This window comes from Chenopodium quinoa, unplaced genomic scaffold (genome assembly GCF_001683475.1).
Source record: "Chenopodium quinoa cultivar QQ74 unplaced genomic scaffold, ASM168347v1, whole genome shotgun sequence".
Taxonomy (NCBI): Eukaryota; Viridiplantae; Streptophyta; class Magnoliopsida; order Caryophyllales; family Amaranthaceae; genus Chenopodium; species Chenopodium quinoa.
The window spans coordinates 627,195-651,969 of NW_018745587.1; the positions used below are offsets into that span (position 1 = coordinate 627,195).

Sequence of the window (24,775 nt, forward strand, 5' to 3'; positions counted from 1 at the left end):
CATCCGATCCGTAATTGTTCCGAAAATTAGGGTACCCGTTCCAATAATCATCACAGTCGGGTATCCGTTTCGATGATTTGTTATCAGGTATATATGGTTATTGAGTATCATTTTAAAATTAACGGTTAACCGATCCGATTTGATAAGCAGTTTTTTTTTCCTACTTAAATCTATTTTTCATTAGTAATATTATGAATGGATTTGGTCAAGAACACGTGGTATTATTGTTAATTAGTGTTAAATGATATCATAATAACTAAATTATCATTGTTGGATATCTAACTGGATACCCGATAACCGATTTGAAAATCCAGGTATCCGAAGTTTGGATACCCAAACTTATCGGTTCGGCTTATAAATATCACTTTTAGTGATATTGAGTATCGATTATTTGAACCGTTAGTACTAACGATACAGATATTCGCCCCATGCTTCTTTTCAAGTTTCAGAGTCCGTGATCCTAAAATCAATTTTCATCAAAAAAAAAATAAAAAATTAAAACCCTAACATTCTAAATTGACTTTAATTACTCGATCAACAATTGCGCCTTTGATCACAAAGTTTCGAACCTTAGGGCTTGAATTCAATCAACAATGGCGGCACTCCCTTCTGAGATACTTGCCGATATTCTGTCAAGAGTTCCAGCGAAACCTCTTCTCCGCTTCAAATGCGTCTGCAAATCCTGGAATTCCTTGATCAAATCCCCTAATTTCATCAAACTACACCTCAAACAAACCCTAATTTCTAATTCAGATCGTCATCTCCTCGTTTCATCTGAATACTCTTCATCTCTTCATTCCGCCGACCTCGACCTCAACCATAACCTTATCTCTTGCTCGGAGCTCCACCACCCTCTGAAACACCACAATGCTGTCAAATTGGTTGGTTCCTGCAACGGCGTCGTTTGCATCTCTGATGAATCCAAAAACAACGTCGTTTTATACAATCCTCTTACCAAATCACGTCGTGAAATCCCCGTCGATCAAATTTCAAACCCTAGTAATGATTTCATTGTGTTAGGGTTTGGATACGATAGCAAGAACGACGGTTACAAGGTTTTGAGGGTGGTTGATGAGAGTGAAGTGATATTGTATAGTTCGAACAACAATTCATGGAAAACTGTTGGAAGTTTTCCATATTATCTCGGTTATAGAGGATTCAGTGGTTTGCTTGTTAATGAGGCTTTACATTTCATGGTAACCAAGTAATTGGAGTCGCAATTTAAGTTCATTGTCAGTTTTAATCTTCAGACTGAGAGTTTATCGCTAATTGAATGCCCGAAAGATGATAATATGTTAAGGAGTGATTTGATGTTTTTCTTGGCTGAATTGGGTGGGTGTTTGTGTTTGGTGCTTAATATTCATAATGAAAATCTTGCTGATTTAACCCCTGAGATGTTGACTGTAAGACAGTTTGCGAATCGTGTCGATTTGTGGGTGATGAAAGAGCATGGAAAGAAAGAGTCTTGGACTAGATTGTTTAGGATTTGCAAACCGGAGAATTTTGGGGCTCTTATTGAGATTAAGCCTGTTGTTTATGCTAAAGATGGTCGGAAGATTTTGTTGGAGATAGACGGTGAGAGACTTGGATGGTATGATGTCAAGTCCAACAAATTTGATAGATGCACGGTTCGTGGGCGGCCAAATGAAGTTGTGGGACTGTGTGTTTCATTGGCAGCCTTGTTTCGTTTGGAGATAAGCCGCGTCTTGAAAGGGGAACCTCGCCAAAGAAGAACAAAAAGAAGTAAAAAGTTTAATTTAATTTATTTTTTTGCATTTCCTTTTCGCCAAATCCCAAATGTATGATCCCTCTTTGTGCTATACTTGGTTGCTATACAGGGGAAGTTTCTTAGAGCTTGCTATCAGTGTCAAATGAATGCTGCTTAGTTACTTAGCTAGGTGTCAGTCATACTGTCATAGTATGCATGTGGTTCATTTTTAGGTCGATCATCTATTCTATGTGTCTTTAAACAGTGTTACCCTTATTTTTTACTACTATATGTTTGTTATGGATTGTTGTTTTTTTTATTTTGGAGTGAGGTTAGACCTAAATTACAATAGTATCACATAAGCTGCTACCAATGTTTCTGACGTCTCACTCAAGTAATTTTTTTCTAAGTGTTTGCTGAAGCTAGCATGTTTTGTTATCTTAAAATGATATGATTATAAAATTTTGATTCTCTACCTTGATCTGGATTTTTTTTCTTCCTTAATTAATATTCTAATGTTGTTATTTTGTAACTATTAAGTATTGTCATTTTCTTGGAATAGGATGTTCTTTTAGCTATTATCTGCTGTTTGGGATACTAAGTATGAGAGCAAGATAGAAGAATCCTGAATAGCTTTTGAATGATGTTCTTTCTATCAAAGTGAGATTCTGATCAAAGATTTATGAGGCCTTTGTTATGCATCTTTGACATTAGAGTTTCAAAGTTCTCACTGCTACCCTATGATGCACGGACACGCCTGCCAAGTGGCGTGTCCGAGTCGACACGCGTGTCGGACACGGACACACGTGGGACACGGGGGGATACGTCTTGGACACGCGAAAATCCGTGTCCGTTTTTTTTTTTGAATTTCTTCTGTACGGACACGGGCCGTGTCTCACCCAGACACGGTCCGTTTTGTGATGGACACGCAATTACGGCTTTACAAGCCCAACTTCCTCCATTCTCTCTGACTCTCTCACATTCTCAATTCCTCCATTCACAATTCACAAACCTACTGCCTTACTCAAGCTCCCTGAGTCCCAGACCGTCAGCCACTCACCGTCGCGCCGATAACTGCCGTCGCTTCACCTGCTGCTGCTGGTCCAGACCGTCACTCAGTTCACCGTCGCTTCGTCGCCTACAGCCTACTCTCACAGAGACACAGACTTCACTCGCCGCTCGTTGTTCGTCCTCAGCCACCACCCCAGTGTCGCCAGCCACCAGTCCACCAGACCACCACCAGGTAACTCGCTCAACCTAGGTTTCAGGCCGTGGCTTGACTGGCTTCTGTACTTTGTTTTTTTTTTTAAATTCAATTAATTCAGTCGCTAACTCGCTCAACCTAGGTTTCAGGCTGTCGTTGTTCGTCCTCAGCCACCAGTCCACCACCCAGTACCGTCCGTCGCCACTCGACAGCCACCAGTCCACCACCAGGTAAGGGTTATGTGACTTCTGTCTTCTGTACTTTGTTTTCTGAAATTCAATTGCTGAATGCTGATGTTAATTGTGAGGTGGAGCCGTGGAGGCAGTATCACTGTAATTCGCAATTGTTAATTATTAAATGTGATGTTAATTGTTAATTGTGATGTTAATTGTGAGATGGGTTCAGCTGTCAAATTGTATTGTGCCCTGGTTGCTGAAATTGTATTGTATTGTTGACTCGCTGACTTGCTGGTTGCTGAAATTGTATTGCTGAGTTGCTGACTTGCTGGTTGCTGAAATTGTATTGCTGACTTGCTGGTTGCTGAAATTGTATTGTTGTGTTGCTCACTTTGCTGTGTTGTCTTGCTGAAATGTGCTGTTGTGTTGCTGAAATTGTCAGGAATGTCTTCTAGTTCCTCTGCTTCATGCAATGTCAGTGGTAGTAGTAATTCATCTGAGTCAATGAAAGACCTCTACCCTTTGTGGAAGTTTGTTGTTAAGGGTGATAAAATATCGGGTGGTGGAGGAAATTATAATTGGAAATGTAACTTTTGCGGCGAAGTTAAAAATGGTTCATACACTAGAGTGAAAGCTCATTTGCTAGGTGAACAAGGGAAAGGGATTCAAACTTGTAATAAAGTGAAAATTGATGACCTTGCTAAACTAAGATCGCTTCATCGTGAATCCGAGGATTATAAAAAATCTTTGTTACCAAAAGTTCCACCTTTTTCAAATGAACCCATATCTTCTCACACATCAACTGAAGCTACATCAATGAGACTAGGTTCATTTGATAATGTAAAGAAGAGGAAATCAAAAAATACAATTTCCGATGCTTTTAATGTGAAATCTCGTGACCACTTGGATTCTGAAATTGCTAGAATGTTTTACACAGGGGGGTTGCCTTTTAATCTTGCTAGAAACCCTTACTATGTTAGTTCATATACAATGGCTGCCAATTCTAATCTCTCTGGTTATAAGCCTCCCGGATACAACAAACTTAGAACAACTTTGCTTTGTAAAGAGACAGAAAATGTGGATAGGTTATTACAACCTATGAAAGCCACATGGAAAACAAAAGGTGTTAGCATTGTTAGTGATGGGTGGAGTGATCCACAAAGAAGGCCTTTGATTAACATTATGATTGCTTCTGAAACGGGTCTTATGTTTATGAAAGCTATTGATTGCTCGGGTGAGATTAAGGACAAAGATTTCATTGCTACCTTACTAAGTGAGGTGATTGATGAAATTGGAGATCAAAATGTTGTTCAAATAATCACAGATAATGCAAGTAATTGTAAGGCTGCAGGGGAATTGGTTGAGGGTAGGTATCCTCATATATATTGGACACCATGTGTTGTTCATACACTTAATCTTGCAATGAAAAGCATCTGTGCAGCTAAGAATGTGTTGAATAATGTTGAAGTATATGATGAATGTCATTGGATAACGGAAGTTCATGCAGATGCCTTGTTCATTAAAAATTACATAATGAATCATTCGATGAGGCTTTCAATGTTCAATAAGTTTTCGCCATTAAAACTACTTTGCATTGCCGACACTCGTTTTGCTTCAATTGTGTGCATGCTTAAAAGGTTGAAACTCCTTAAAACATCACTTCAATCAATGGTTATTAGTGAGAATTGGTCCTTATACAAAGATGATCGACGCGGGCAAGCCTCACATGTAAGGGAAAAGATTTTGGATGAAATATGGTGGGAAAAAGTTGATTACATTCTTGATTTTACACGCCCAATCTATGAGATGATTAGGGTTTGTGACACCGACAAATCTTCCTTGCATTTGGTTTATGAAAGATGGGACATTATGGTTCAAAAGGTGAAAGATGCCATCTACAAGAAAGAAGGTAAACTAGATTATGAACAATCTACCTTCTTTAATGTAGTTAAAGGGATTCTTAGTAGTCGTTGGAGTAAGGGTAGTACTCCACTTCATTCATTAGCACATTCTTTGAATCCAAGGTAATTTTTACTTATTTAATTCATCTTTATTTATTTTTCCTTGTTTTTTATTTAATTTTTTATGGCTATTCTTATTTTGTTGTTAAAGATTTTACACGGAAGAATGGCTTAATGAGGTCCCGGGACGAGTTGCTCCAAATGCCGACAATGAAATTTCCACACAAAGATTACAATGCTTTCGAAGGCTTTTCCAAAGTCCCGATGAAAGATTCAAGATCAACACGGAATTTGCAATATTCTCACAAAAATCAGAGGGGATCTTTCTCAACATTGATTGCATGCATGATATGGCTTTGATGGATGCTAAAAATTGGTGGGCAACTTATGGTTCCCAAGTGCCTATGCTTCAAGGTTTGGCTTATAAGCTATTAGGTCAACCTTCTTCCTCTTCTTGTAGTGAAAGGAATTGGAGCACCTATAAGTTTATTCATTCTTGCACTAGAAATAAGCTTACTCCTAAACGTGCTCAAGACTTGGTATACATTCATAACAACATTCGATTACTTTCTAGGAGAAGTGAAGAATACACTAAGGGGAGATCTAAGTTGTGGGATGTGGGTGGAGATGAGCATGACAACCTAGGAGAGGTTGGTATTCTAGAGATGGCCGAGCTCTCACTTGAACCCGAGATGGAGAATATGATTTTTGATGATGTACTTGGTGATGGTGAAGAATGAAACTATTAGTACTTTTGTTTATTTTATTTATGATTTGTAAAACTATTATTAAGACATGTATTTGGTTTGATGGTTTCTTGATATGTATGAGACTACGTTCGTACACTTTGTTTATTTACTTGTTTTAACAAAATTGTGTGTTTTGAGGCTAATTATTTAGTGTTTTATTGAATAGGTTGTCAAATTCTCGTTTTTTTGATATATTATATGCCTTGTTATATGCCGTACCCGTGTCCCCTATTTCAGGATTGCCGTTTTCCCGTGTCCGTATCGTGTCCGTGTCCGTGTCTGTGTCGGTATCCGTGCAACATAGCTGCTACCGGACAAATTGTTTGCTTTATTACTCCTACTCTCAATTACATTTCAATACCCTTTCATCACATGTATCTATCACTTCAATCAGGTAGTCACTTAGATGTGATTTCTAATGTATATAAATGCAGGAAAGCCATCCATGTCTTAGATCCTTTTAATGATTAACACTCACAAAAAAAGACGAATTTAGATGCCTCATTAGGGGTGAGTGCAGCTCTGACTAATCCTTCTGATTTTCGTGTCATCCTAATAGGACAAGTAGACTAGGAGAGGTGCAATATTTGGTTGATTTAGCAAAACGAAAGTTGATACATTGCAATCCGTGAGAACCTTTGAGGGCTGAAGAAAGCTCGTTCAATCGAATTACCTGTGTGCTGTGTCATAGTTTGTTTAAGATTATGTCAATTGTAATTGCGCTTCTGTGTTGTACTTTTACATGGATACATTAATAAGTTTTTAATGGCTGTTGTGGTATCTATGAGAATGCAGAGGCCACTGCCAATGTTGCTGTCATCTCATCTAAAAAGAGGCTTATATATGATGAATTTTGAATGTTCTGTCAATCAAGCTGTATTCCTATGTTAATTTAATCTACATATTGACCTAATGACTTATGGAGCTCTTTGTGAATCGGTTATGATGATCCTAGCATGTTGCCTATTCTGAAATTGTGTTTCATCTATTTTATAGGTGTCCCATTATCCATCCCTCCTCCCCCCCCCCCCCCCTTCTCTTCTCTTTTTTTGTGTTTTTGTTTGCGTCTAAACAGATGCATGTTTCCTCTTGCATCAGTTGATATTTGGGTAGCTTTGATAGGGTCTTCTTTCATTATTTTGTCTAGTAAGTATCCATGATAAATTATTAATGCACATTCTGAAGCTCTCCCTTCTTTTATTCAGGGATAATTTGGATAACTTTCTATCTAAGGGGTTCAAGCTCAGGCTATGAGAATTGGTTACTGATGAGATAGTTCAGAATTATATGGTAAGTATGGAAGTCATCTTGCAGTGATCTAAATTTCTGTAAACATACACAAGATTGCTTGAACTTTTGCATCAAAAGGTCATAGTCTGCTTCAATTTGACCTATAAGTTTTCGTTCACAATTATTTGTGAAGTACCTTTATCGGCTTATGAACTAATTTCTTTTACAATTTCCAGGGCTACAACTTCTTATGTGGCAAAAGGCTCATAACATGTTTCTCTTTACTTACTGTCGTTGAAATGACCCTTGGTGGAGGCGGTATATTGGACCGAGGAGCTTTGTCTAGATGAATCCAGTATATGAAGAATTTGCAAGTAACCTACTTTGTATGTTTTGTCGTACATTTATCTACGTATGATCATATGGAGTATTAGGTACTTTATTTGACAACTACTGTTGGATAGATGATATGCTTTAATAATCTTGGGATTCTATTATTTTGTGTTTTGTGGCTTGTTTGGTTCATTGTTGCTTTGCTGAGGAAATTCTTAATACTCTGTAGCTTACTATTGATGATTGAAAAAGATGCTTGTTGCTCATTTGAACCAATTAGCAAATTTTTTTGTTCAAATTTTCTCGACAAGTAGACCTTGAAGTTGAGATGGAATTGCTTTGTGTTCAAGTGCCCAAAATTCTCACTTGTTTCTGGTTTAATTAAAGTTTATAAACTCAATTGATGATTTTCAAGTGCTGGAGTTGCATGTGTGGTACTTGTGCTTATATTTTGATGAAAAACTTTTATGTTCTTTAATCCGCTGCATTAAATAGTTGCTTGTGTAGTTTAGTACTTTTATGATGTTGGGGAAGATGTTAGTTCTCCATCTACAATTAATTGGATTGAGTCAAATTCTACTTTAAAACCATGGCTAATCTCAATAATTTGCAACAAATTATTTGTTTTTATTTTTAAATTTTCGTTTCTTTTCATCTCTCTCCTCATTACATGTAACTTTAGTCTTTTAAGTCCCTTACCAAAATGTTGTTCTTAATCAGAAACAGATAAAAAAAAGATTTGTACGTAGTATTGAATTGGGGAGTGTTTCCAAAATAAATAAATACTAAATTGGGGGGAGCATATGTAGTACGAGTACAAGTAGTATAAATACATGTGCATGAGGTGATTCAAAATACTTTGTATATGCTACATATGCTAATCTATTTTCAATAAGAATTGGAGCAGTCTAAAGAATTTGAAGAGTTCAGTCAACTTCCGATCGATCTTGGTAATACAAGTAATTGTTTTACTCGTTGTAATGTAAAGCAATTGATTAGTCAGATACGAAGCACGAGAATCTTACTCAGTAACCAAAAAAATGGCATAAATAGACATCAACTGCCAAAGCTCTTCAGTTTCCTATGCATTACGGATCTTCCAAATTCATTCAGGTTCCCACTAAATTAATACTCGTACATACGATTCCCCTATACATTATAAGAGAGGTACATCTCTCATTTTATACCATCCAAATTCCATCTCTTTAGCCAACACCATTCAGTAAATTATCATAACCAAGCTAAATGGCTGATACATTAGAGAGCCTTAGACACTGGAGATATTATATTACTAAAAGCTAAATGCCCTTACTCGGATCAGTAGCTAAATGGCTGATACATTAGAGGGCAGATTTTATGCTACTGATCCGAGTAAGGGCAAGCTGCTAGTTATTGATCCTGTGACAGTCGAGGTGAAAGAGATCATTAATGGTCACTTGGAAGAGTACAACTCTTATGGGCTTTACCATTACTTGGTGGAATCATGTGGGAGGTTATACCTGGTTCATAAAGTGAATGATATTGGTTATTACTATGATTCTGATATAGGAGGTTATGATGGTGATTTTGAATGTGGAGAGCCGCTTGAGCTTAAAGTATTCGCTTTGGGGTGTTCCATTTCACTAAATGGGGAGGCTAATTACTTTTGGGAGCAAGTTACGGGTTTGGGTGACCAAGTGTTTTTTTTGAGTAAGTACGTTACATTTTCTGTTTCAGCTCAAGATTTTGGTTGGGATCAAGGGAATTGCATATTTTTCACCCAAGAAGGGTTTGAGGGGGATGTATCTTCCTATTTAAACGCCTACAAATCAAAGCCGGAGTATTGTGGCAGAATTAGCAAATTCTTTGGAGTCTATACCTTAGAAGATGGTAGAATTATCACTGCTGATGATTTGCCTTCTAAATACACCAGCATTTTTTGGCCTGTTCCAGGTTGGATTGACTCCGGCCATTTCAACTAGCTAGCTAGGCAATGGTTAGATAAGAGCAGAAGACTTGTTCATTGTTGGTGCCTTTGTTTTATCAGAGTAAATTATTATGGAAACTTGTCATTTTTGTTATGAACTCTAGTCCGATGATTTTTGTATGTCACTGTAAAATAAAATAAAAGTCGCGCATCTTTAAATTATGCTTCATACATATATGCTCATATATACATCATACATTTGGTTGATTGCTACTTGCTACCCCTGTATAGTGTATCCTGTCAAATGTATGCATAGATAGGTTATGGTAGATTTGTAACTGTAGTAAAAAAACCAAATTATACACTCACTTATCCTAATTATAAAACTTCAGTTTGAACCAAGTTGGATTGAGTTTCACAGCTTATATTTTACAACCTTATTAAATTGAAATCATGAATTCATGCTATCAATCTAACCAATGCCACAAGTTACATTATGAGCTTGTGCATAATGTTAACACCAAATTCTATCTTTTTTCCTACAAAGTCAAATCTATTGAAGGCAAAGTCACCATCATTTGACAATTATACTCATACACGTTAAACGTGTTAATGTTGAATAATTAATAAATAGAGGAAGTCTATATCATGTATTGACAAACACGAAAAAAGAAGAAACGAAGCTATATACTCGTATATTTGTATCATTGTGTCAACTCCCTATATCCCTTGGCCCTAAAATCCTACATTAAGGAGGGAAAGTAATAAAAGAGAGTGAGGAGAAAAATAAAATAAAGAGGGAAAGAAAAGGAGGGAAAAAAAAGAGCGGGAATTGGAAAAGGTTAGAGTAGAACTATAAAACCACTTTTGTCGTTTCATTTCAAAACCCTCTTCATAAACACTCATAACTTGTCTTCAGCTCAAGCTTGATCAACAATGGCGGATCTCCCAATTGAAATTATCACCCAAATTCTCTCTCAACTCCCTGTTAAATCACTTCTTAGCTTCCTATGCGTCTGCAAATCCTGGTATTCCCTAATCAAAAACCCTAATTTCATCAAATTACACCTCAATCAATCCCTAATTTCCAACTCCAATCGTCATCTCCTCCTCCATTACTCTTCTCTTCATTCCGCCGAGCTCGATCTCGAACCTAATCGGATCTCTTTCTCGGAGCTCCGCCACCCCCTCAAACCTCGTAAAATTGTGATTTTTATTGGTTCTTGCAACGGCGTCGTTTGCATTTCCGACGAATCGGGAAACGACGTCTTCTTGTACAATCCTCTTACCGGATCACACCGTAAGCTCCCCTCTATTCCAACCATAGACCTTGACAAAGATTGTTTAGTTTACGGGTTCGGGTATGACAGCAAGAACGACGATTACAAGGTTTTGATGATGATTCAAGGGCTTAAAAACCGTAAGAATTCCAGAAATGAAGCGAAAGTGTATAGCCTGAAAGAGAGTTCGTGGAAATGCGTGAAAAGTATTCCATACTATCTCTATTATGCTAATTGCAATGGTGTTCTTGTTAATGAGGCTTTACATTACATGGTAAAAAGAAGGATATTGGGTTCGAAACTGTGTAAGTTTATTGCAAGTTTCGATCTTCGAACCGAGAGTTTCTCGCTTATGAAATGCCCCAAATATGATGTTAACCTGAAGACTTATTGGCTGATGCGTTTGTATGAATTGGGTGGGTGTTTAAGTCTATTTATCAATCATCATTCATGTGATATTAATAAACTTTCTCCTTATGAGTTACATGATCCTATACTGGAATCTGCTGAGGTGTGGGTAATGAAGGAGCATGGAAGGAATGATTCCTGGGCTAAGGTATACAGTATTCGCGAGCCTAGGAAGATGTTGAGTATGGTACAGCTTAAGCCTCTTGTTTACTCCGACGAGCAAAGAGTGTTGCTAGAGATTGACGGTAGGATACTTGGTTGGTATGATTTGAAGTCCGAGAAATTTAATGAATACACAATTCAGGGGATGTCGTTTGAACCTGTGGGGATGGAGTATTTCGTGGGCAGCCTTGTCTCAGTTGAAGATGAGTCGCGATTTCAAAGTAGAACCTTATCAAAGAAGAACAAAAAGAAGTAAACAAATTTTCTTCTATGTTGTTTGCATATATATTTTGTTGTTCAATGCTGGATTGTGTTGTTCTGTGACTTGTTTAGTTAATGTTTGCTATGCAGGGGAAATTCCTTAAGAGTTTACTGGTGATTTTTAAAGTAGCTGCCTAATGATCTTAGCTGTGTGATAGTGTTACTTTCATAGTATATGCTCTTAGTTGTGTGGCAGTCATACACTCATGGCTTATGTTTGGTATGATTACGATTAATGTCTAGAAAGCCGAGGCCACTACCTACATCTCCAATCCCCTTCTTACCTAAGTATAGATTGTTATCGTCTAAATGTCTATTCAAGTTATAATGCTATGTTTGGAAGCTATTATCACTAATAGAGTAATAAATCTTTACCATTTTTCTTCTGATTGTTTGACATTTAACAAAAATTGTGTTATTCTTCTCTTACTTTGTGGTTAATTTTATTTTCCGGAACTAAATAGGTTCTAATTAGTAATTTTGCTTTGCTATTATCTTGGATAGATTAATTTCTATGTAATGACTCTTATTGACCCTTCTAAAGAACTTCCTTCTTTTCATCAGGAATGATTTGGATAATTATCTTTCTGTGGGGTTCAAGCTGAAGCTGTGATCTTTTTTTGAGGATGCTACCAGCTAATTGGATTTTGATCTGAATTGCGTGTTGTAAGTATGAAATTTGTCTTTCATTGGTCTGAATATTGTCTTTACACTTTTTATTTTATTTTTTTGGTTTCATCCTTGTTGACATGATTTATTGCTAACATGCAATTGCTTCACTCTGAGATTATTCATATTTCAATGACACTATTGGATGAGGAAAAAGAATGTGTTAAATCCTTTTTTAAAATCCATGTATACAAAAAAAATAATAAGATGCACTTAAGTTGGACAAAAGATACTTCGTTTAGACCAAGTATACACCTTATGCATGATATGTATAGATTAAAACACTCATTTGCATCCAAGAGAACGAAAGCCACACAAAAGACTTATGTCATCATCATTATGTGTTCCAATCTAACCAAAATTCATGAACCATCTCTGCCATAAGATATGTGACTAATAGTTGAAAGTTTCATAATGTCCAATGGTTGTGTTCATTTGCTTGTTAATTCACAACTTGCATGTAAAATTTAGTCAATGATTGATGCTTAGTAGTCCAACTTATCTACATTGGGGATTATATCTGTAATTGATATAACAGTCCAACTTCAATAATAGCACTATTAAACTAAGAAGATCCTTTGATTGAGTCTTGTAAATTCAAGGACCCTGACTTTGGCATTGAGAAGCTTAGAATGCATTCATTAGCCATTGAGTTTGAAGGGAAAACTTTAGATTTCTTGCATATGATATGCTCATGAATATGTGTTGCTGCTATTGAATTGCTCTTTTTCTTTTTTCCTTTTTTTGCAGGGTTGGGAATTGGCATTGTTAAAGCTTGCACTTTTGATCTCTCAAGGAGCTTGCACTTTTGGTTGTTTTTTAGTGCCATTAGAGATGCGCTGATGATGTGCTATGTAGGCCTTTGGAAGTAATTAAATGGCGGCTATCTTTTGTAGTATATTTGTTAATATCTGGTGAAGGCACGGTAATATTCTATTTTCTACTGCTTTTGCTGCTAATCTACTTTTGGTATACTGATAATGTAATGCATCAATCTGTACCTGTTTGTGCCTAATGTGGCCTCTACAGAACTACTGAACCAATAGATTAGCATTGTTGTAGTCTGTTTCCGGTGGATGTCATCTGAATGATCTGATTCAGTAGATGAATTGTAATGTGAAACTTTAGTATGAATTTGAGTAAAGCCACTATCAAACTGTTCTTTGTTGAACATTATTAGTAACTGAAACAGAAATGAGGACAGAGGAACAATTACAACTTTTATAGATCGTTACTAATTAAAATAACCATAGATTTTGGCGTTTAGTCATGATTACACAAATTATTCAAACATACAAAATCCTTGATTCATGATGGTAAACCCTCCATCTACAATAAGATTATGTCCAGTAATAAACTTTGAAGCATCACTTGCAAGAAATAAAGCCGCATTAGCAACATCCTCCTTTCTACACCAAGCCCCTTTAAGACTAGAGTTGACCTTAGATATAGTTTCATCGTCTACATTAGCTTTTCTTGTCAAAGGGGTTGGAACCAAATGTGGTGATACACAGTTCACTCTAATCCCATACTTTCCAAGTTCCACAGCAGTATTTCTTGTAAGACCCAACACCCCATGCTTCGAGCTTGTGTAGGCATGGGTTCCTATACCTCCTATGATAGAGCAAATACTAGCCGTCGTGATTATGCTACCTTGTTGAGCTGGAATCATTACTCGAGCCGCATGCTTGGTGCCCAAAAATGGTCCAACAAGATTCACCTTGACAACCTCTTCAAAGTCGGATTGTGTGACATCAAGGATGTTAGGATTGAGAATGTCTACTATTCCTGCATTATTGAACATGATGTCTAGTTTTCCATGTTGGGCCATAGTTGAGTCCACTGCATTTTGAACATGGGCTTCATTAGTGACATCGCAATGGATATATGACGCCATTGATGGGCCTAAATCCTTACAAACGGATTGGCCCAAATCATCTTGGATATCAGCAATCATAACCTTGGCACCATTTTCTGTAAAAAGTTTAGCGGTGTATTCTCCAATTCCACTAGCACCTCCTGTGATGAGAGCAACCTTGCCTTCTAACCTAACAACAATAGAAAAGACGTATCGGTTTAGTAGGGTCCATCTTACAATAAATAAATAAATAAATAAAAAAAAAATAAAAAAAAACAAAACTATGAACAATACAAAAATCATTATCAATGTGAAAAGCATAGTACCAAGTGATAAGTGTAAGAAATATTTAAATCATCATTAATAATAAGGATATAATACGAAGTATAAGCTTACCTTCTTGCAATAGCAGAGAAAACTGAGACGGTTTGCATTCGAAATTATGAATGTACTATGATATATGGTATCGTTTAAAGTGGATGATTAAATTGAGGCTTTAGAAATAAAGAGTAATATTTTGTTGAGAATACTGATGATTAGTGATTGCTTATAATTTCAATTTTATTTTATAAAGCTTGTTGAATGAACATGATGTGGATAGATAAGGTTGTTGGACAAATGGTACCTCCTTTTATCGATTATATGTCTATATCATTATATTGGGTGGGACGTGGGTAGTTAGGTACTAGTGTACTGCTAGTATAATTATCAGACCATGTACAGTACGATGTTATCACATTGGCCGTCCATATTATTTAATTGAGTATCACATTGGCGGTACTAGTGACTTTAGTTCTTGTAAAAAACAAAAAACAAAAAAGTTGCAGGACTTTAATCACTAATTGATACTCCGTATTGATTATTGAATTGACTGTTGACGAGTGACAATGAAAATTTAAAAACAAAAACGTAAGGTAGAAGATTTAAAAAATAATTTTAAAAAAAAAAACACATTAATTTTTGTATTAAAAAATATTACTCGTATTTTTTATTAAAAAAAATTAAATTTTTTTTGTACTTTTTTTCCTTTAATTCCTCCCTAGAAAATCATAACTAAAAGTAAAGTAATAAAAGCATAACTAAATCAACATAGAACATAGGAACTTGCTAACGAATGTCCCGGGGGGCGTTGGATAAGCATTTAAAATATTACCTAAAGTGATATTAATTTGGGAAAATATGACAAAATCACGCGTCGATCGGTGTAATTAATGTTAATTTTAATATAATCTTTCTACTTTTAATTAGCTTATCCAACGGCCCCGGCGTTCGTTAGCTTTTGCCTAGAACATAACTAAAAGTTAAAATCGCTTCCCATCTTTCCCTAAAAAAAAAAAAAAAAAAAAAAAAAAAAAAACTAAAAGTTATAAATAAATAAATAACTAACCTATTTCATTCAAAATATAAACTATTTCACAAAAAAAAAAACTTAAGCATAGTATCACAAAAAAATAAAACAACTTCTTTAGGAAACCATTTTTTTTTTTTTTTGCTACTTTAAGAAAAAATAGAATTTAAAATAATCCAGCCTTAAACTGGTCTTCTTTTAATAGTCCAAACCTTTCATGAGCAAAACCACGCTCACATTACCGTTCATGAGCAAAACCACGCTCACATTGGTTTTTTCTTTTAGCAAAACCACACTCACATAAAGTCCCTGTCTCACGACACAGGGAGAGTCGTTTTTTTCTTTTCCTTACTTTTTTAACATTGCCAAAATAAAATATATTTTCTTGACATCGGGATATATGATGCCACTTCATTTGATCTTTAAACACTTACAAACCATCGTCTAACAAAGTTGATGTGAATAAATCACACCCCAACAAATAATTCTCCAACTCACTCAGTATCATATATCAAACTACCTACTAAAACCACGAACATGGTTTTAAATAATTAAGTAATTTTAGCGGATAAACCAAAAACTCATGAATCCCGCCAGTGGGTATACCGTATAATTTGATAACCCACTGGCACATGAAATTTTGGTAAACTATTTTAAGATCTAACCGGACTAAGGGCCTGTTTATATTTACTTATTTTCAGTTCAGTTCAGCTCCAATCAGTTCAGTTCAGCTCTAATCAATTCAGTTTTATGCATTTTAATTTTTCAGTTCAGTTCAGTTCAGCTCCAATCAGTTCAGTTCAGTTCAGTTCAGTTCAGCTCAATTTAGTAATATGAACAGGCCCTAAACCAATAAATCATCATGTACTTATACAAAAGATAATCTAGCCACTTTATTAGAAAATAATCCTAACACCTTACAAATTCCCATAAAATAATACTAAATAGACTAATATATTATTTACTAAATCGTATCTTAACATAAATTACCTAAAAATATTATTTTCCTAATATTAATACGGAAAATATATCACACAAAAATATCTCATCTCTAGCAATTCCACTACAAGAAAATAACCTTTTTGTAGCGATTATTTTAACCTTTAGTATCGATTGTAATTGCAACAAAAAACTTTCCCAACGAATGGTCATTCGATACAATATCCCCCGTTGCCTTAGCCTTTAGTAGTGGTTTTCAATATCGCTGGGGTTGGCCTCAATAATCGATACGACAAACTACATCCAATCGTGGTGATTATTGTAGCGATTTCAATCGCTATAAATGTTTAACTCATTTTCTTAAAAAAAAAATGTGTATGATCTTTACAAGATTCGAACATGCAACCTCAAACTCTTGTATTAAATGGTTCACCAATAAACTATGACATATTTTATGTATTCTTTGTCAAACAGTATTTATATATTTAGTGTTGAAAAGGTTTTTCGTATCGATTTTTAAGATTTAGTGGCAATTGTAAATGTTACGATTTCTCAAAATTATATAAATGTGAAAAAATAGTGTTGATATGTAATACTCCCTCCGTCCCAAATTACTCGCAACGGTTTGACTTTTTGCACTATTCCCACATCTCTCTTTGACCATCTTTTTTAACTATTATATGAAAGTCAATGTAATCATGTAAGCTATTGTTGGGTCTATTTTAATGTATATTTTCTTAATATGAACTCCGTATAACTTATATAAATATATGATAAAAGATATAAATGGTCAAACATGTGCATCGACAAGCGTGTCTAGTCAAAATGTTGCAAGTAAACTGGGACTGAGGGAGTATTATGTTTTCCGTATCGATTTTATATGAGAAAACCATAGCGATTGTAAAAATGATACGACATCCTTAATTATTTCACAAACATACTTGCATATTGTAACGAATGTACAATCGCTACGAAATAATCACTACAAAAAGAGATTTTTCTTGTAGTGTTCTTCACACTCAGTAAACTAAATTCTAGCCAACCACGGTGCACTCGTACTTACAAAATGCTAGATTTCTAGCTGAATCATCCTCAACAAGCCACTTAAATTTATGATTATATTATTTTATATATGCCAACCTTAGCTTAAATTTATGATTATATTATTTTATATATGCCAACCTTAGCTTTGTCATCCAATAATTGGTTTGTAACTATTGTAAGATGCGAAAGACATAAAGAAATCCTCGAGCACAATCACAAGTAGCTTAATTACCTAACGGAGCGTTTGGTACGTGTGATTAATGGGGTGTTTTAATTTGTTCAAGAAATCTATATATAGTATAAAGTATGGGTTTAGAATGGTTCAAACTCATACTATGTGTTTGGTTAATTGTTTTTATAATTTAAAATCCGTACATCAAACCTCTAGGTTGTGGTTTAGAAACCTATGGGGGAGGTATGTTTGGCTCATACCTATATGTTTGGGGGTTTTCTGTGTCCTTCGGGAGAGTTACAATTTCCTAGCAGACTTCCTTCTTACGCCTGTACCTGCACCTAGCCGACTTCCTTCTTGCGCCGGTATCTGCACAAGTAACGGAGACTCCGGATGGGGGGTGGGAGTTCCGCCTCCGAAGATTAAGTTAGTATCTTTTCGAAGTGGAATAAGAACAGCAAAAGCTTCTCGGTTCGAGAGCGTTTCCGTAGGTTTGGACTTTATTTGTTTTTTTTTTTGTGGTTGCAATTAATGTATGTGTCTCATAAATGAGGTCTACCCTTACTATTTATAGTAAGGGAGAACTGTACCTCAATTAGGGTATAAGGGACACGTGTCTGCAAAGGAAATGGGCCTTTGCAGACCGCTGAAGGATTGACACGTGTCAAGCCTTTATTGGGCCACGTGTCTTAGGGTATTTTCACCCTAAACATCTGCCCCTCACAGATGAGATGTGGCAAACTCACGTGTCATCTGTGACAGACGTAGGGTGCATGGGGTAAGTGACGGTTCGTCTGCTTCCCCCCTTGAATTTCAAATTTTCGTGCAGAAGGTGACTGTTCGCCTTCTGCCTCTTTCTATAAGTAGGGTGGCTACCTCTTTCCTCCGCACTTTTTATTTTCAAAAATTTCCTGAGAAGCTCTGATACCGGCTGCTTCTTTCAAGACTTTCGAGCATCCGGTTTTCGCAAGAACTTGACATCTGCCTTCCGGCTGAGTGCGGATTTAGTAAGGTACCGTCTGCTTTCTCCCTCTTTGCCCCTAGATTAAGGACCTCACTCGGCATTTTGCCGCCTGGGTATATTTTGTCCGAAATTTCTGAATTACCCCTACCTCATCCGGGATTTTCCGTGTGAGGTTTTTGAAATATTTCCCTTGTAAAATGCCCTCATCCGTCATTTTGCCGCATGGGGCTGGCTTGGGACAAGTCCAAAAATCCCCCTCATCCGGCGTTTTGCCGTCTGGAATGTTTAATACACTCCCATCCGGCATTGTGCCGCATGGGACCCCTTTGAGCCAACTTTGTTTTTATGCAGACTAGTCATAAGTAACCCCATCCGGCCTTTAGCCGTATGGGGGTGGTTTGATCAACCTTTGCTTTCAAACATCTTTCAAATTGCCCCCATCCGGCATTTAACCGTATGGGGGTAGTTTGAGCAGCCTTTGCTTTTTCTCAAACATCTTTCAAATTGCCCCCATCCGGCATTTAACCGTATGGGGGTAGTTTGAGCAGCCTTTGCTTTTTCTCAAACATCATTCAAATTGCCCCCATCCGGCATTTAACCGTATGGGGGTTGTTTGAGCAGCCTTTAGCTTTTTCTCAAACATACAAATAGCCTCCATCCGGCTTTTACCCGTATGGGGGTCGTTTGAGATTCCTTGGCTCAAACTTTGTTTCAAATTGCACCCATCCGGCTTTTAACCGTATGGGGGTCGTTTGAGCAGCCTCGACTTTTCCCAAAACGTTGTTTTAATTGCCCCCATCCGGCGTCTAACCGTATGGGGGTTGTTTGAGCAGCCTTAAGCTTTTTCTCAAACATACAAATAGCCCCCATCCGGCTTTTAACCGTATGGGGGTCGTTTGAGCAGCCTTGGCTCAAACTGTTTCAAATTGCCCCCATCCGGCTTTTAACCGTATGGGGGTCGTTTGAGCAGCCTCGACTTTTCCCCAAACGTTGTTTTAATTGCCCCCATCCGGCGTCTAACCGTATGGGGGTTGTTTGAGCAGCCTTTAGCTTTTTCTCAAACATACAAATAGCCCCCATCCGGCTTTTAACCGTATGGGGGTCGTTTGAGCAGCCTTGGCTCAAACTGTTTCAAATTGCCCCCATCCGGCTTTTAACCGTATGGGGGTCGTTTGAGCAGCCTCCAGCCCATCTCTGCTATCCCTCATCCGGGACTCCACCGCTTGGGGGGCTTTTAAATGAGCTTCCAATTAAACATGTCTGATCTATTTTTCTTTATTTCAGCTTCAAACACATTCGGAGATTTCCGCCTGTGTAGGTTTCAAGCCACCATCTCAGCAAATTCCAACCTCCAAAGGTACCGTCTGCACCCTTTTTCAATTCTTTTTGTTAATTTTCCGGTTGCATAGATAGGATATGGACCCTTCAATTATACACTCGGCACAGTTTACGACTGCTGTCAGGCGGTCACCAGGCACGGCTGAGTCTAGGACTGGGACTGCCGTCTGGGGGTATTTGGGCGAACCTTCACCTACCTCGAATCCGACCGTCTCTGTTCATGTGCAGGACAGAATGGCTCGGATAAGATGGACGGCAGTTGACCCGGATTACAAATCCGACGACGCAGCCGAAGATCCGGCTGATCCCAGAAACGAGGACCAGACGGCAGGACCGTCTGGTGAAATTCCTTTGGAAGAAACCTTGGGGACTCGTCAAGATTCCCCGAGTGGTCCGAGCACACCGGGTGATAGCATATTAGAAGACTCTGATTCTAATGCCGAAGGATCCGGCGATGAATCTGCTGGAGAAGGGTCTGGGTCCGAATCTGAAGCCCCAGCACAGGAGGCTGAGCCTATTGTTGAGGAGGCCTACAAATGGCCGGCTAAGGGGGATCCGACTGACATGACCATGTCAGCAAGAGACGTGGTCACCCTTACTGCAACCCTTCCTGCCTTTCTTTTTAAAAGGAAACCAGTTGGGAAGGACTGGGAAATAAGAGTCCCGCCTGTTAATGCAACCGTCGTATGGGAGGATGACTTGGACCATGCCGATGATTTTTTCGGCTGTTATGAGGCGGCATTCAAAGCAGGCCTCCGGTTCCCCCTTCACCCCTGCATCAAGGACATATTGCTGGGGTATGACTTGGGCGTATGGCAATTGACTCCTAACTCTTGGATCAATATTTTGGGGTACATTGCCGCGTGTGAGCTGCAGGAGGTAAACCCCAGTTGGGAGGCCTTTTCACACATGCATTACCTCAGCCGGGCTCCGGGTGGGTGGAATGCCTGGTACACCCTTACCACCAACCAAGAATACATGATGACTTTGGAGAAGCCATCAAAGTGGACCAACTGGAAGAGCAAATTTTATGTCGTCTCTTCGCCTTCCACTTCCCTAAATCACCGGCTGCGGCGGTATAATAAGCACCCGGCATTACTGGGCAAAAAATGCGCGCTCCCGAAAGTGTCATCTGAGGCCTGGGACCAAATAATGGAGACGGGTCTCTTCCTCAAAACGACCCATCAGATGGAGGACGGAAGTGAAATCATCGTCCCAAAGTTCTGGGTACCCCTCCCGGAATGGTTAAGGGACGAGTCATTCTTGTCCCTTTGCAATCTAAGTTCAATGTTTAAAAAGAGTAGGTTCATTAACCCATCCGGTATTCTGACACCTGATTATGCATACACGCTCTAACTCGAATTTCCCTTTTTTGCAGGTACAGCTAAAAGAATGGTGCCTCCTGAAAAGACACCTGCCTTCTCAGCTATTGAGCTGAGAAAGAAGCAAATCGAAGAGAAGAAGGCGGCACTGGCCGCCAAGAATGGAGTAAAACCTCTTCCATTTCTTACCGGATGACATATGATCTGCCTTTGTTTCTAACTGATTGCTTTGTTTTGACTATTTTCAGGGTGGAACCCAAGGCATGCCAAAATCACTAGCAAGCATGCATTAAAGACCGGCTGGTGTGATACCTCAGCCGGCTTCAAAAGCTCCAAGGCTGCCGGGTCCACCTTTGGCAGCTAGTCCTGCAAAGAGGACGTCTGACCCTGCCAGGCCAACCACTGCAGGGAAGAGCCTGCAGCTAACGCCGAGTGCTTCGGCGGGCCAGACCCGGATGGGATCTGGCTCAGATGCGGCTGGGGGGGATGGCACCCCACAGCCTGTACAAGGTAAAACCTCTGCCTTTGACCCCCCCTGGCCGCTTGGGCATATGAGAGTCAAAACTCAAGCAAGCCAGTCTGGGGGCTCCTCTGGCAGCCGCATGAATATAGGCGGCGCCTATGCCCAGTATCTGACAGATAACCCTTCCTTTGCAGATGACTCTACCAGCCGGCCCGACTACAACCAATACGCCAAGAGAATGGTCAAGACTCTGACCCGTTCTGAAAAGGAGGCGGTGCCGGCTGTACACCAGGTAAACCTGGATCGCATCAACTCTCTTCTTGCTGAGGTAAATAACCCGAATGCCCTATGCTTGTCTCAAGCTCTGCTTTTGCCGGATGAGTAGTAATTATCATCATTAGTTCTAACTCCTTTTCCGGTTGGTACCATAGGTGATGCTGAGAGTGGACGGGCTCCGAGTCCCCTTGCGTAAAAAGCAAGAGGAGGTAAGAGACGCTCAGAAGCGTGCCCTTGACCTAATTGACGTTAGTCAATTTCACACTATTAAATATGATTTGGCAACTAAAGAGAGAGAGTTGCAACAGGAGGAATTACTGAAAGAGGCTGTGCTGGCTGGGGATGAGGCCAAAAAGAAAGTTGATGAACTTGAGCTTAAGGTCAAGGACCTCCAGGCTGATCTCAGAGCTCTGGAAGGAGCTGACAAGGAAAATGCCAACCTCCGCCAGAAGAACAGCGAGCTGACTGTCCAACTCACTAATATTCAGGCGGCCCACAAAAAGGAGCTTAACGAGGAACTCAGCCGCCTGATTACAGAGAATGAAGCCGACTGCGAGGAGCGCATGAAGCTGGCTTGGGGCCTCATCCATCCGGACTCTGACTTTGACTATTTCAACCTCCGTTACTTGTATGCTTCTGAAGTTTATGAAGCTCGAGTACTCGGCACTCCTGCCCCTCCTCCTTTCGACGAGTGGGCTGAGAAGGAGTTAGGGTCAGAGCCGGATGGGGTGCCAATGGGAAACCAGCCGGAGCAGCTGCAGGAGCAGACGGCTGAGACTCAGGTTGGGCAAGCTCAAGGGTTGGAGCAGCCTCAGCAACAAGAGCAACAGCAAGATTGATATTTTCTTCTTTTTTTTACCGGCCTGCGTGCCGTGTATTTTCGATGTATCTTTCCCGGACAGGGGTCCGGCTAACATTTTAATTAATCTATTAACCGACACAGTCGGGTTTTCTATCTATTATTTACAATCAATTTTTTTTTTATATGCATTTTTTTTATATACGCATTTTTACAAGTATTTCAGACGGATGAAGAAGAGATACCACAATATGCCCCTGAAATGGCTACCTGTTTACCCCAACAGTAGACAGGCAGTCGTTTCATGGAAGCCGGATGGGGGGTCAGTGACTGACCTAACCTTGCCCCGTCTGGTACAATTATATATAAGATGGGATGTAAAACCGTTTAGGTGGTTACGGTGGCCCATTAGGAATTTCATTTTTCCGGATGGACCTCTTTTGGGTCCTTGCCGGATGAATGCTAGATGCAAAGGATCATCTCTAACGGCTGCAAAATTGTTTGACAAATGCCGTTGAGTTATTGGATCGCTAGAACAATGTTCCACCCAGAAGGGAGCTGTTCTCTCCAGTGATTCACCCGGATGGACCTCTTTTGGGTCTTTGCCGGATGAATCCCAGATGCAAAGGATCATTTCTAACGGCTGCAAATCGTTTTAGACAAACGCCGTTTGAGTTGTGGGATCGCTAGAACAATGTTCCACCCAGAAGGGAGTTGTTCTCTTCAGTGATTCACCCGGATGGGTGTCACCGGATGACTGCTCTTTTTGGAGCAGTGGTTTTAACAAGTGTTCTTCCGTCTGTGTTCTTGCACTAGACAGGTGCAAATACAATTGTATGAATGGAAATTATATGCTTTCACATTTCAATCCTTAGAAGTAGTACTTTTTCAAGTTATCTACATTCCAGGTACGAGGCAGCCGCATTCCGTCTGGGGTTTCCAGACGGTATGTGCCGTTTCTAACTTCTTCAAAAATCCGGTAGGGTCCCTCCCAGTTTGGGGTCAGTTTCCCTTGTTCGTATGCCCTACCAGTTGCTTCAAGCTTTCGTAATACAAAATCTCCAACTTTGAGGGGGCGTTTAAGCACCTTTTTGTTGTAGGCCCTCGTCATTCGAAGGCGGTAGATTTCATGACGCAAGGCGGCGTTGCCCCTTCTTTCTGGAAGAGTATCCAGAGACAGGCGCATGGCTTCCCAATTTGCCTCTTCATCATACAACATGATTCGAAGTGTTGGCTCATATAATTCAATGGGAAGCACCGCCTCTGTGCCATATGCCATAAGGAATGGAGTTTCACCGGTTGACCCTTTCTCAGTAGTTCTGATGGACCAAAGAACGTGAGTTAACTCTTCTGCCCAAAGCCCGCCTGCCATCTCGATCTTTTTCTTTATGCCGCTTGAGATGAGCTTGTTGAAAGCTTCAACTTGACCGTTTGCTTGCGGACGGCCAACGGATGCAAAGTAGTGGGAAATCCCTTGATCTTGCAACCAAGTCTTCAGGACAGGCGTTTCGAACTGGGGGCCATTGTCAAAGACCATTGACATTGGTACACCGAACCGAGTGATGACATTTCTCCAAATGAAGGAGATGACATCCTTAGTTTTGATGCCCTTTACCGCCTCGGCCTCAACCCACTTGGTGAAGTAATCAACAACCACCAAAATGTATCTTCTGCCGCCTGGGGCAGGAGTGTATGGCCCCAAAATATCCATGCCCCATTTTGCAAAGGGAATTGGGCTGTGAATAGCTGTCATATCAGTTGCCGGCTGCCTTATCAGCCGGCCGAACCTCTGGCACTTGTCGCATCTTTTCACCAGATCTAATGCATCCGCCTCAAGTGTAGGCCAAAAGTATCCTTGGCGCCGGGTTCTTTTGGCGAGGGTCCTCCCGCCAATGTGAGATCCACAGAAGCCGGCGTGAAGATCTTCCAGTATTTCCTTGCCTCGTTCTGGGGTAACACACTTGAATAGCGGCTGCAAGTAACCCTTCCGAAACAGTTCACCGTTGTGCATTGCGAAGCTTAATGCTCGTCTTTTAAGAGCAGCTGCTTCGGATGAGGTTTCCGGTAGAGTGCCGTCTTCCAAGTAATTCCGGATGGGGTCCATCCATGTGGAGCTTCGATCTAGAAGTCCAATGGGGTCATGTTCAATGCTTTTCTTTTCCATGACTTCCCAGAAGACTGATCTAGGCGTATCACATGTGGCGG

The 24,775-nt window shown here is 39.4% G+C and overlaps 5 protein-coding genes across 5 annotated transcripts; 4 read left to right on the forward strand and 1 right to left on the reverse strand.

Moving 5' to 3' along the window:
- Positions 1-203: 203 nt before the first annotated feature.
- Positions 204-2,479, forward strand: LOC110716481 (F-box protein CPR30-like). Its single transcript, XM_021895113.1, has one exon. It carries the CDS (start codon positions 594-596, stop codon positions 1,206-1,208), a length of 615 nt encoding a protein of 204 aa, XP_021750805.1. The 5' UTR covers positions 204-593; the 3' UTR covers positions 1,209-2,479.
- A 26-nt stretch (positions 2,480-2,505) lies between these two features.
- Positions 2,506-6,070, forward strand: LOC110716480. The gene is made up of 3 exons (XM_021895112.1): positions 2,506-5,112; positions 5,201-5,463; positions 5,624-6,070. Exons 1-3 carry the CDS (start codon positions 3,533-3,535, stop codon positions 5,692-5,694), a joined length of 1,914 nt encoding a protein of 637 aa, XP_021750804.1. The 5' UTR covers positions 2,506-3,532; the 3' UTR covers positions 5,695-6,070.
- A 2,619-nt stretch (positions 6,071-8,689) lies between these two features.
- LOC110716528 (F-box protein At2g17036-like) lies at positions 8,690-9,322 on the forward strand. Its single transcript, XM_021895164.1, has one exon. It carries the CDS (start codon positions 8,690-8,692, stop codon positions 9,320-9,322), a length of 633 nt encoding a protein of 210 aa, XP_021750856.1.
- Positions 9,323-9,823: 501 nt separating this feature from the next.
- LOC110716500 (F-box protein CPR30-like) lies at positions 9,824-11,564 on the forward strand. Its single transcript, XM_021895133.1, has one exon. It carries the CDS (start codon positions 10,204-10,206, stop codon positions 11,371-11,373), a length of 1,170 nt encoding a protein of 389 aa, XP_021750825.1. The 5' UTR covers positions 9,824-10,203; the 3' UTR covers positions 11,374-11,564.
- Positions 11,565-13,187: 1,623 nt separating this feature from the next.
- On the reverse strand, positions 13,188-14,472 carry LOC110716488 (secoisolariciresinol dehydrogenase-like). Its single transcript, XM_021895119.1, has 2 exons — positions 14,302-14,472; positions 13,188-14,095 (listed from the first exon to the last, which is right to left on the reverse strand). The coding sequence occupies exons 1-2, from the start codon at positions 14,337-14,339 to the stop codon at positions 13,330-13,332; spliced, it is 804 nt and encodes a 267-aa protein (XP_021750811.1). The 5' UTR covers positions 14,340-14,472; the 3' UTR covers positions 13,188-13,329.
- Positions 14,473-24,775: the final 10,303 nt, after the last annotated feature.

What these genes read in the sequence shown, in the direction of transcription:
- LOC110716481 (XM_021895113.1), top strand. Translation starts at nt 594, where the DNA reads ATGGCGGCACTCCCTTCTGAGATACTTGCCGATATTCTGTCAAGAGTT.
- LOC110716480 (XM_021895112.1), top strand. Translation starts at nt 3,533, where the DNA reads ATGTCTTCTAGTTCCTCTGCTTCATGCAATGTCAGTGGTAGTAGTAAT. An exon ending in GCACATTCTTTGAATCCAAG is followed by an intron (nt 5,113 to 5,200) that starts GTAATTTTTACT and finishes TTGTTGTTAAAG; the next exon opens with ATTTTACACGGAAGAATGGC. An exon ending in CCAAGTGCCTATGCTTCAAG is followed by an intron (nt 5,464 to 5,623) that starts GTTTGGCTTATA and finishes ATTACTTTCTAG; the next exon opens with GAGAAGTGAAGAATACACTA.
- LOC110716528 (XM_021895164.1), top strand. Translation starts at nt 8,690, where the DNA reads ATGGCTGATACATTAGAGGGCAGATTTTATGCTACTGATCCGAGTAAG.
- LOC110716500 (XM_021895133.1), top strand. Translation starts at nt 10,204, where the DNA reads ATGGCGGATCTCCCAATTGAAATTATCACCCAAATTCTCTCTCAACTC.
- LOC110716488 (XM_021895119.1), bottom strand. Translation starts at nt 14,339, where the DNA reads ATGCAAACCGTCTCAGTTTTCTCTGCTATTGCAAGAAG. An exon ending in TTCTCTGCTATTGCAAGAAG is followed by an intron (nt 14,096 to 14,301) that starts GTAAGCTTATAC and finishes TATTGTTGTTAG; the next exon opens with GTTAGAAGGCAAGGTTGCTC.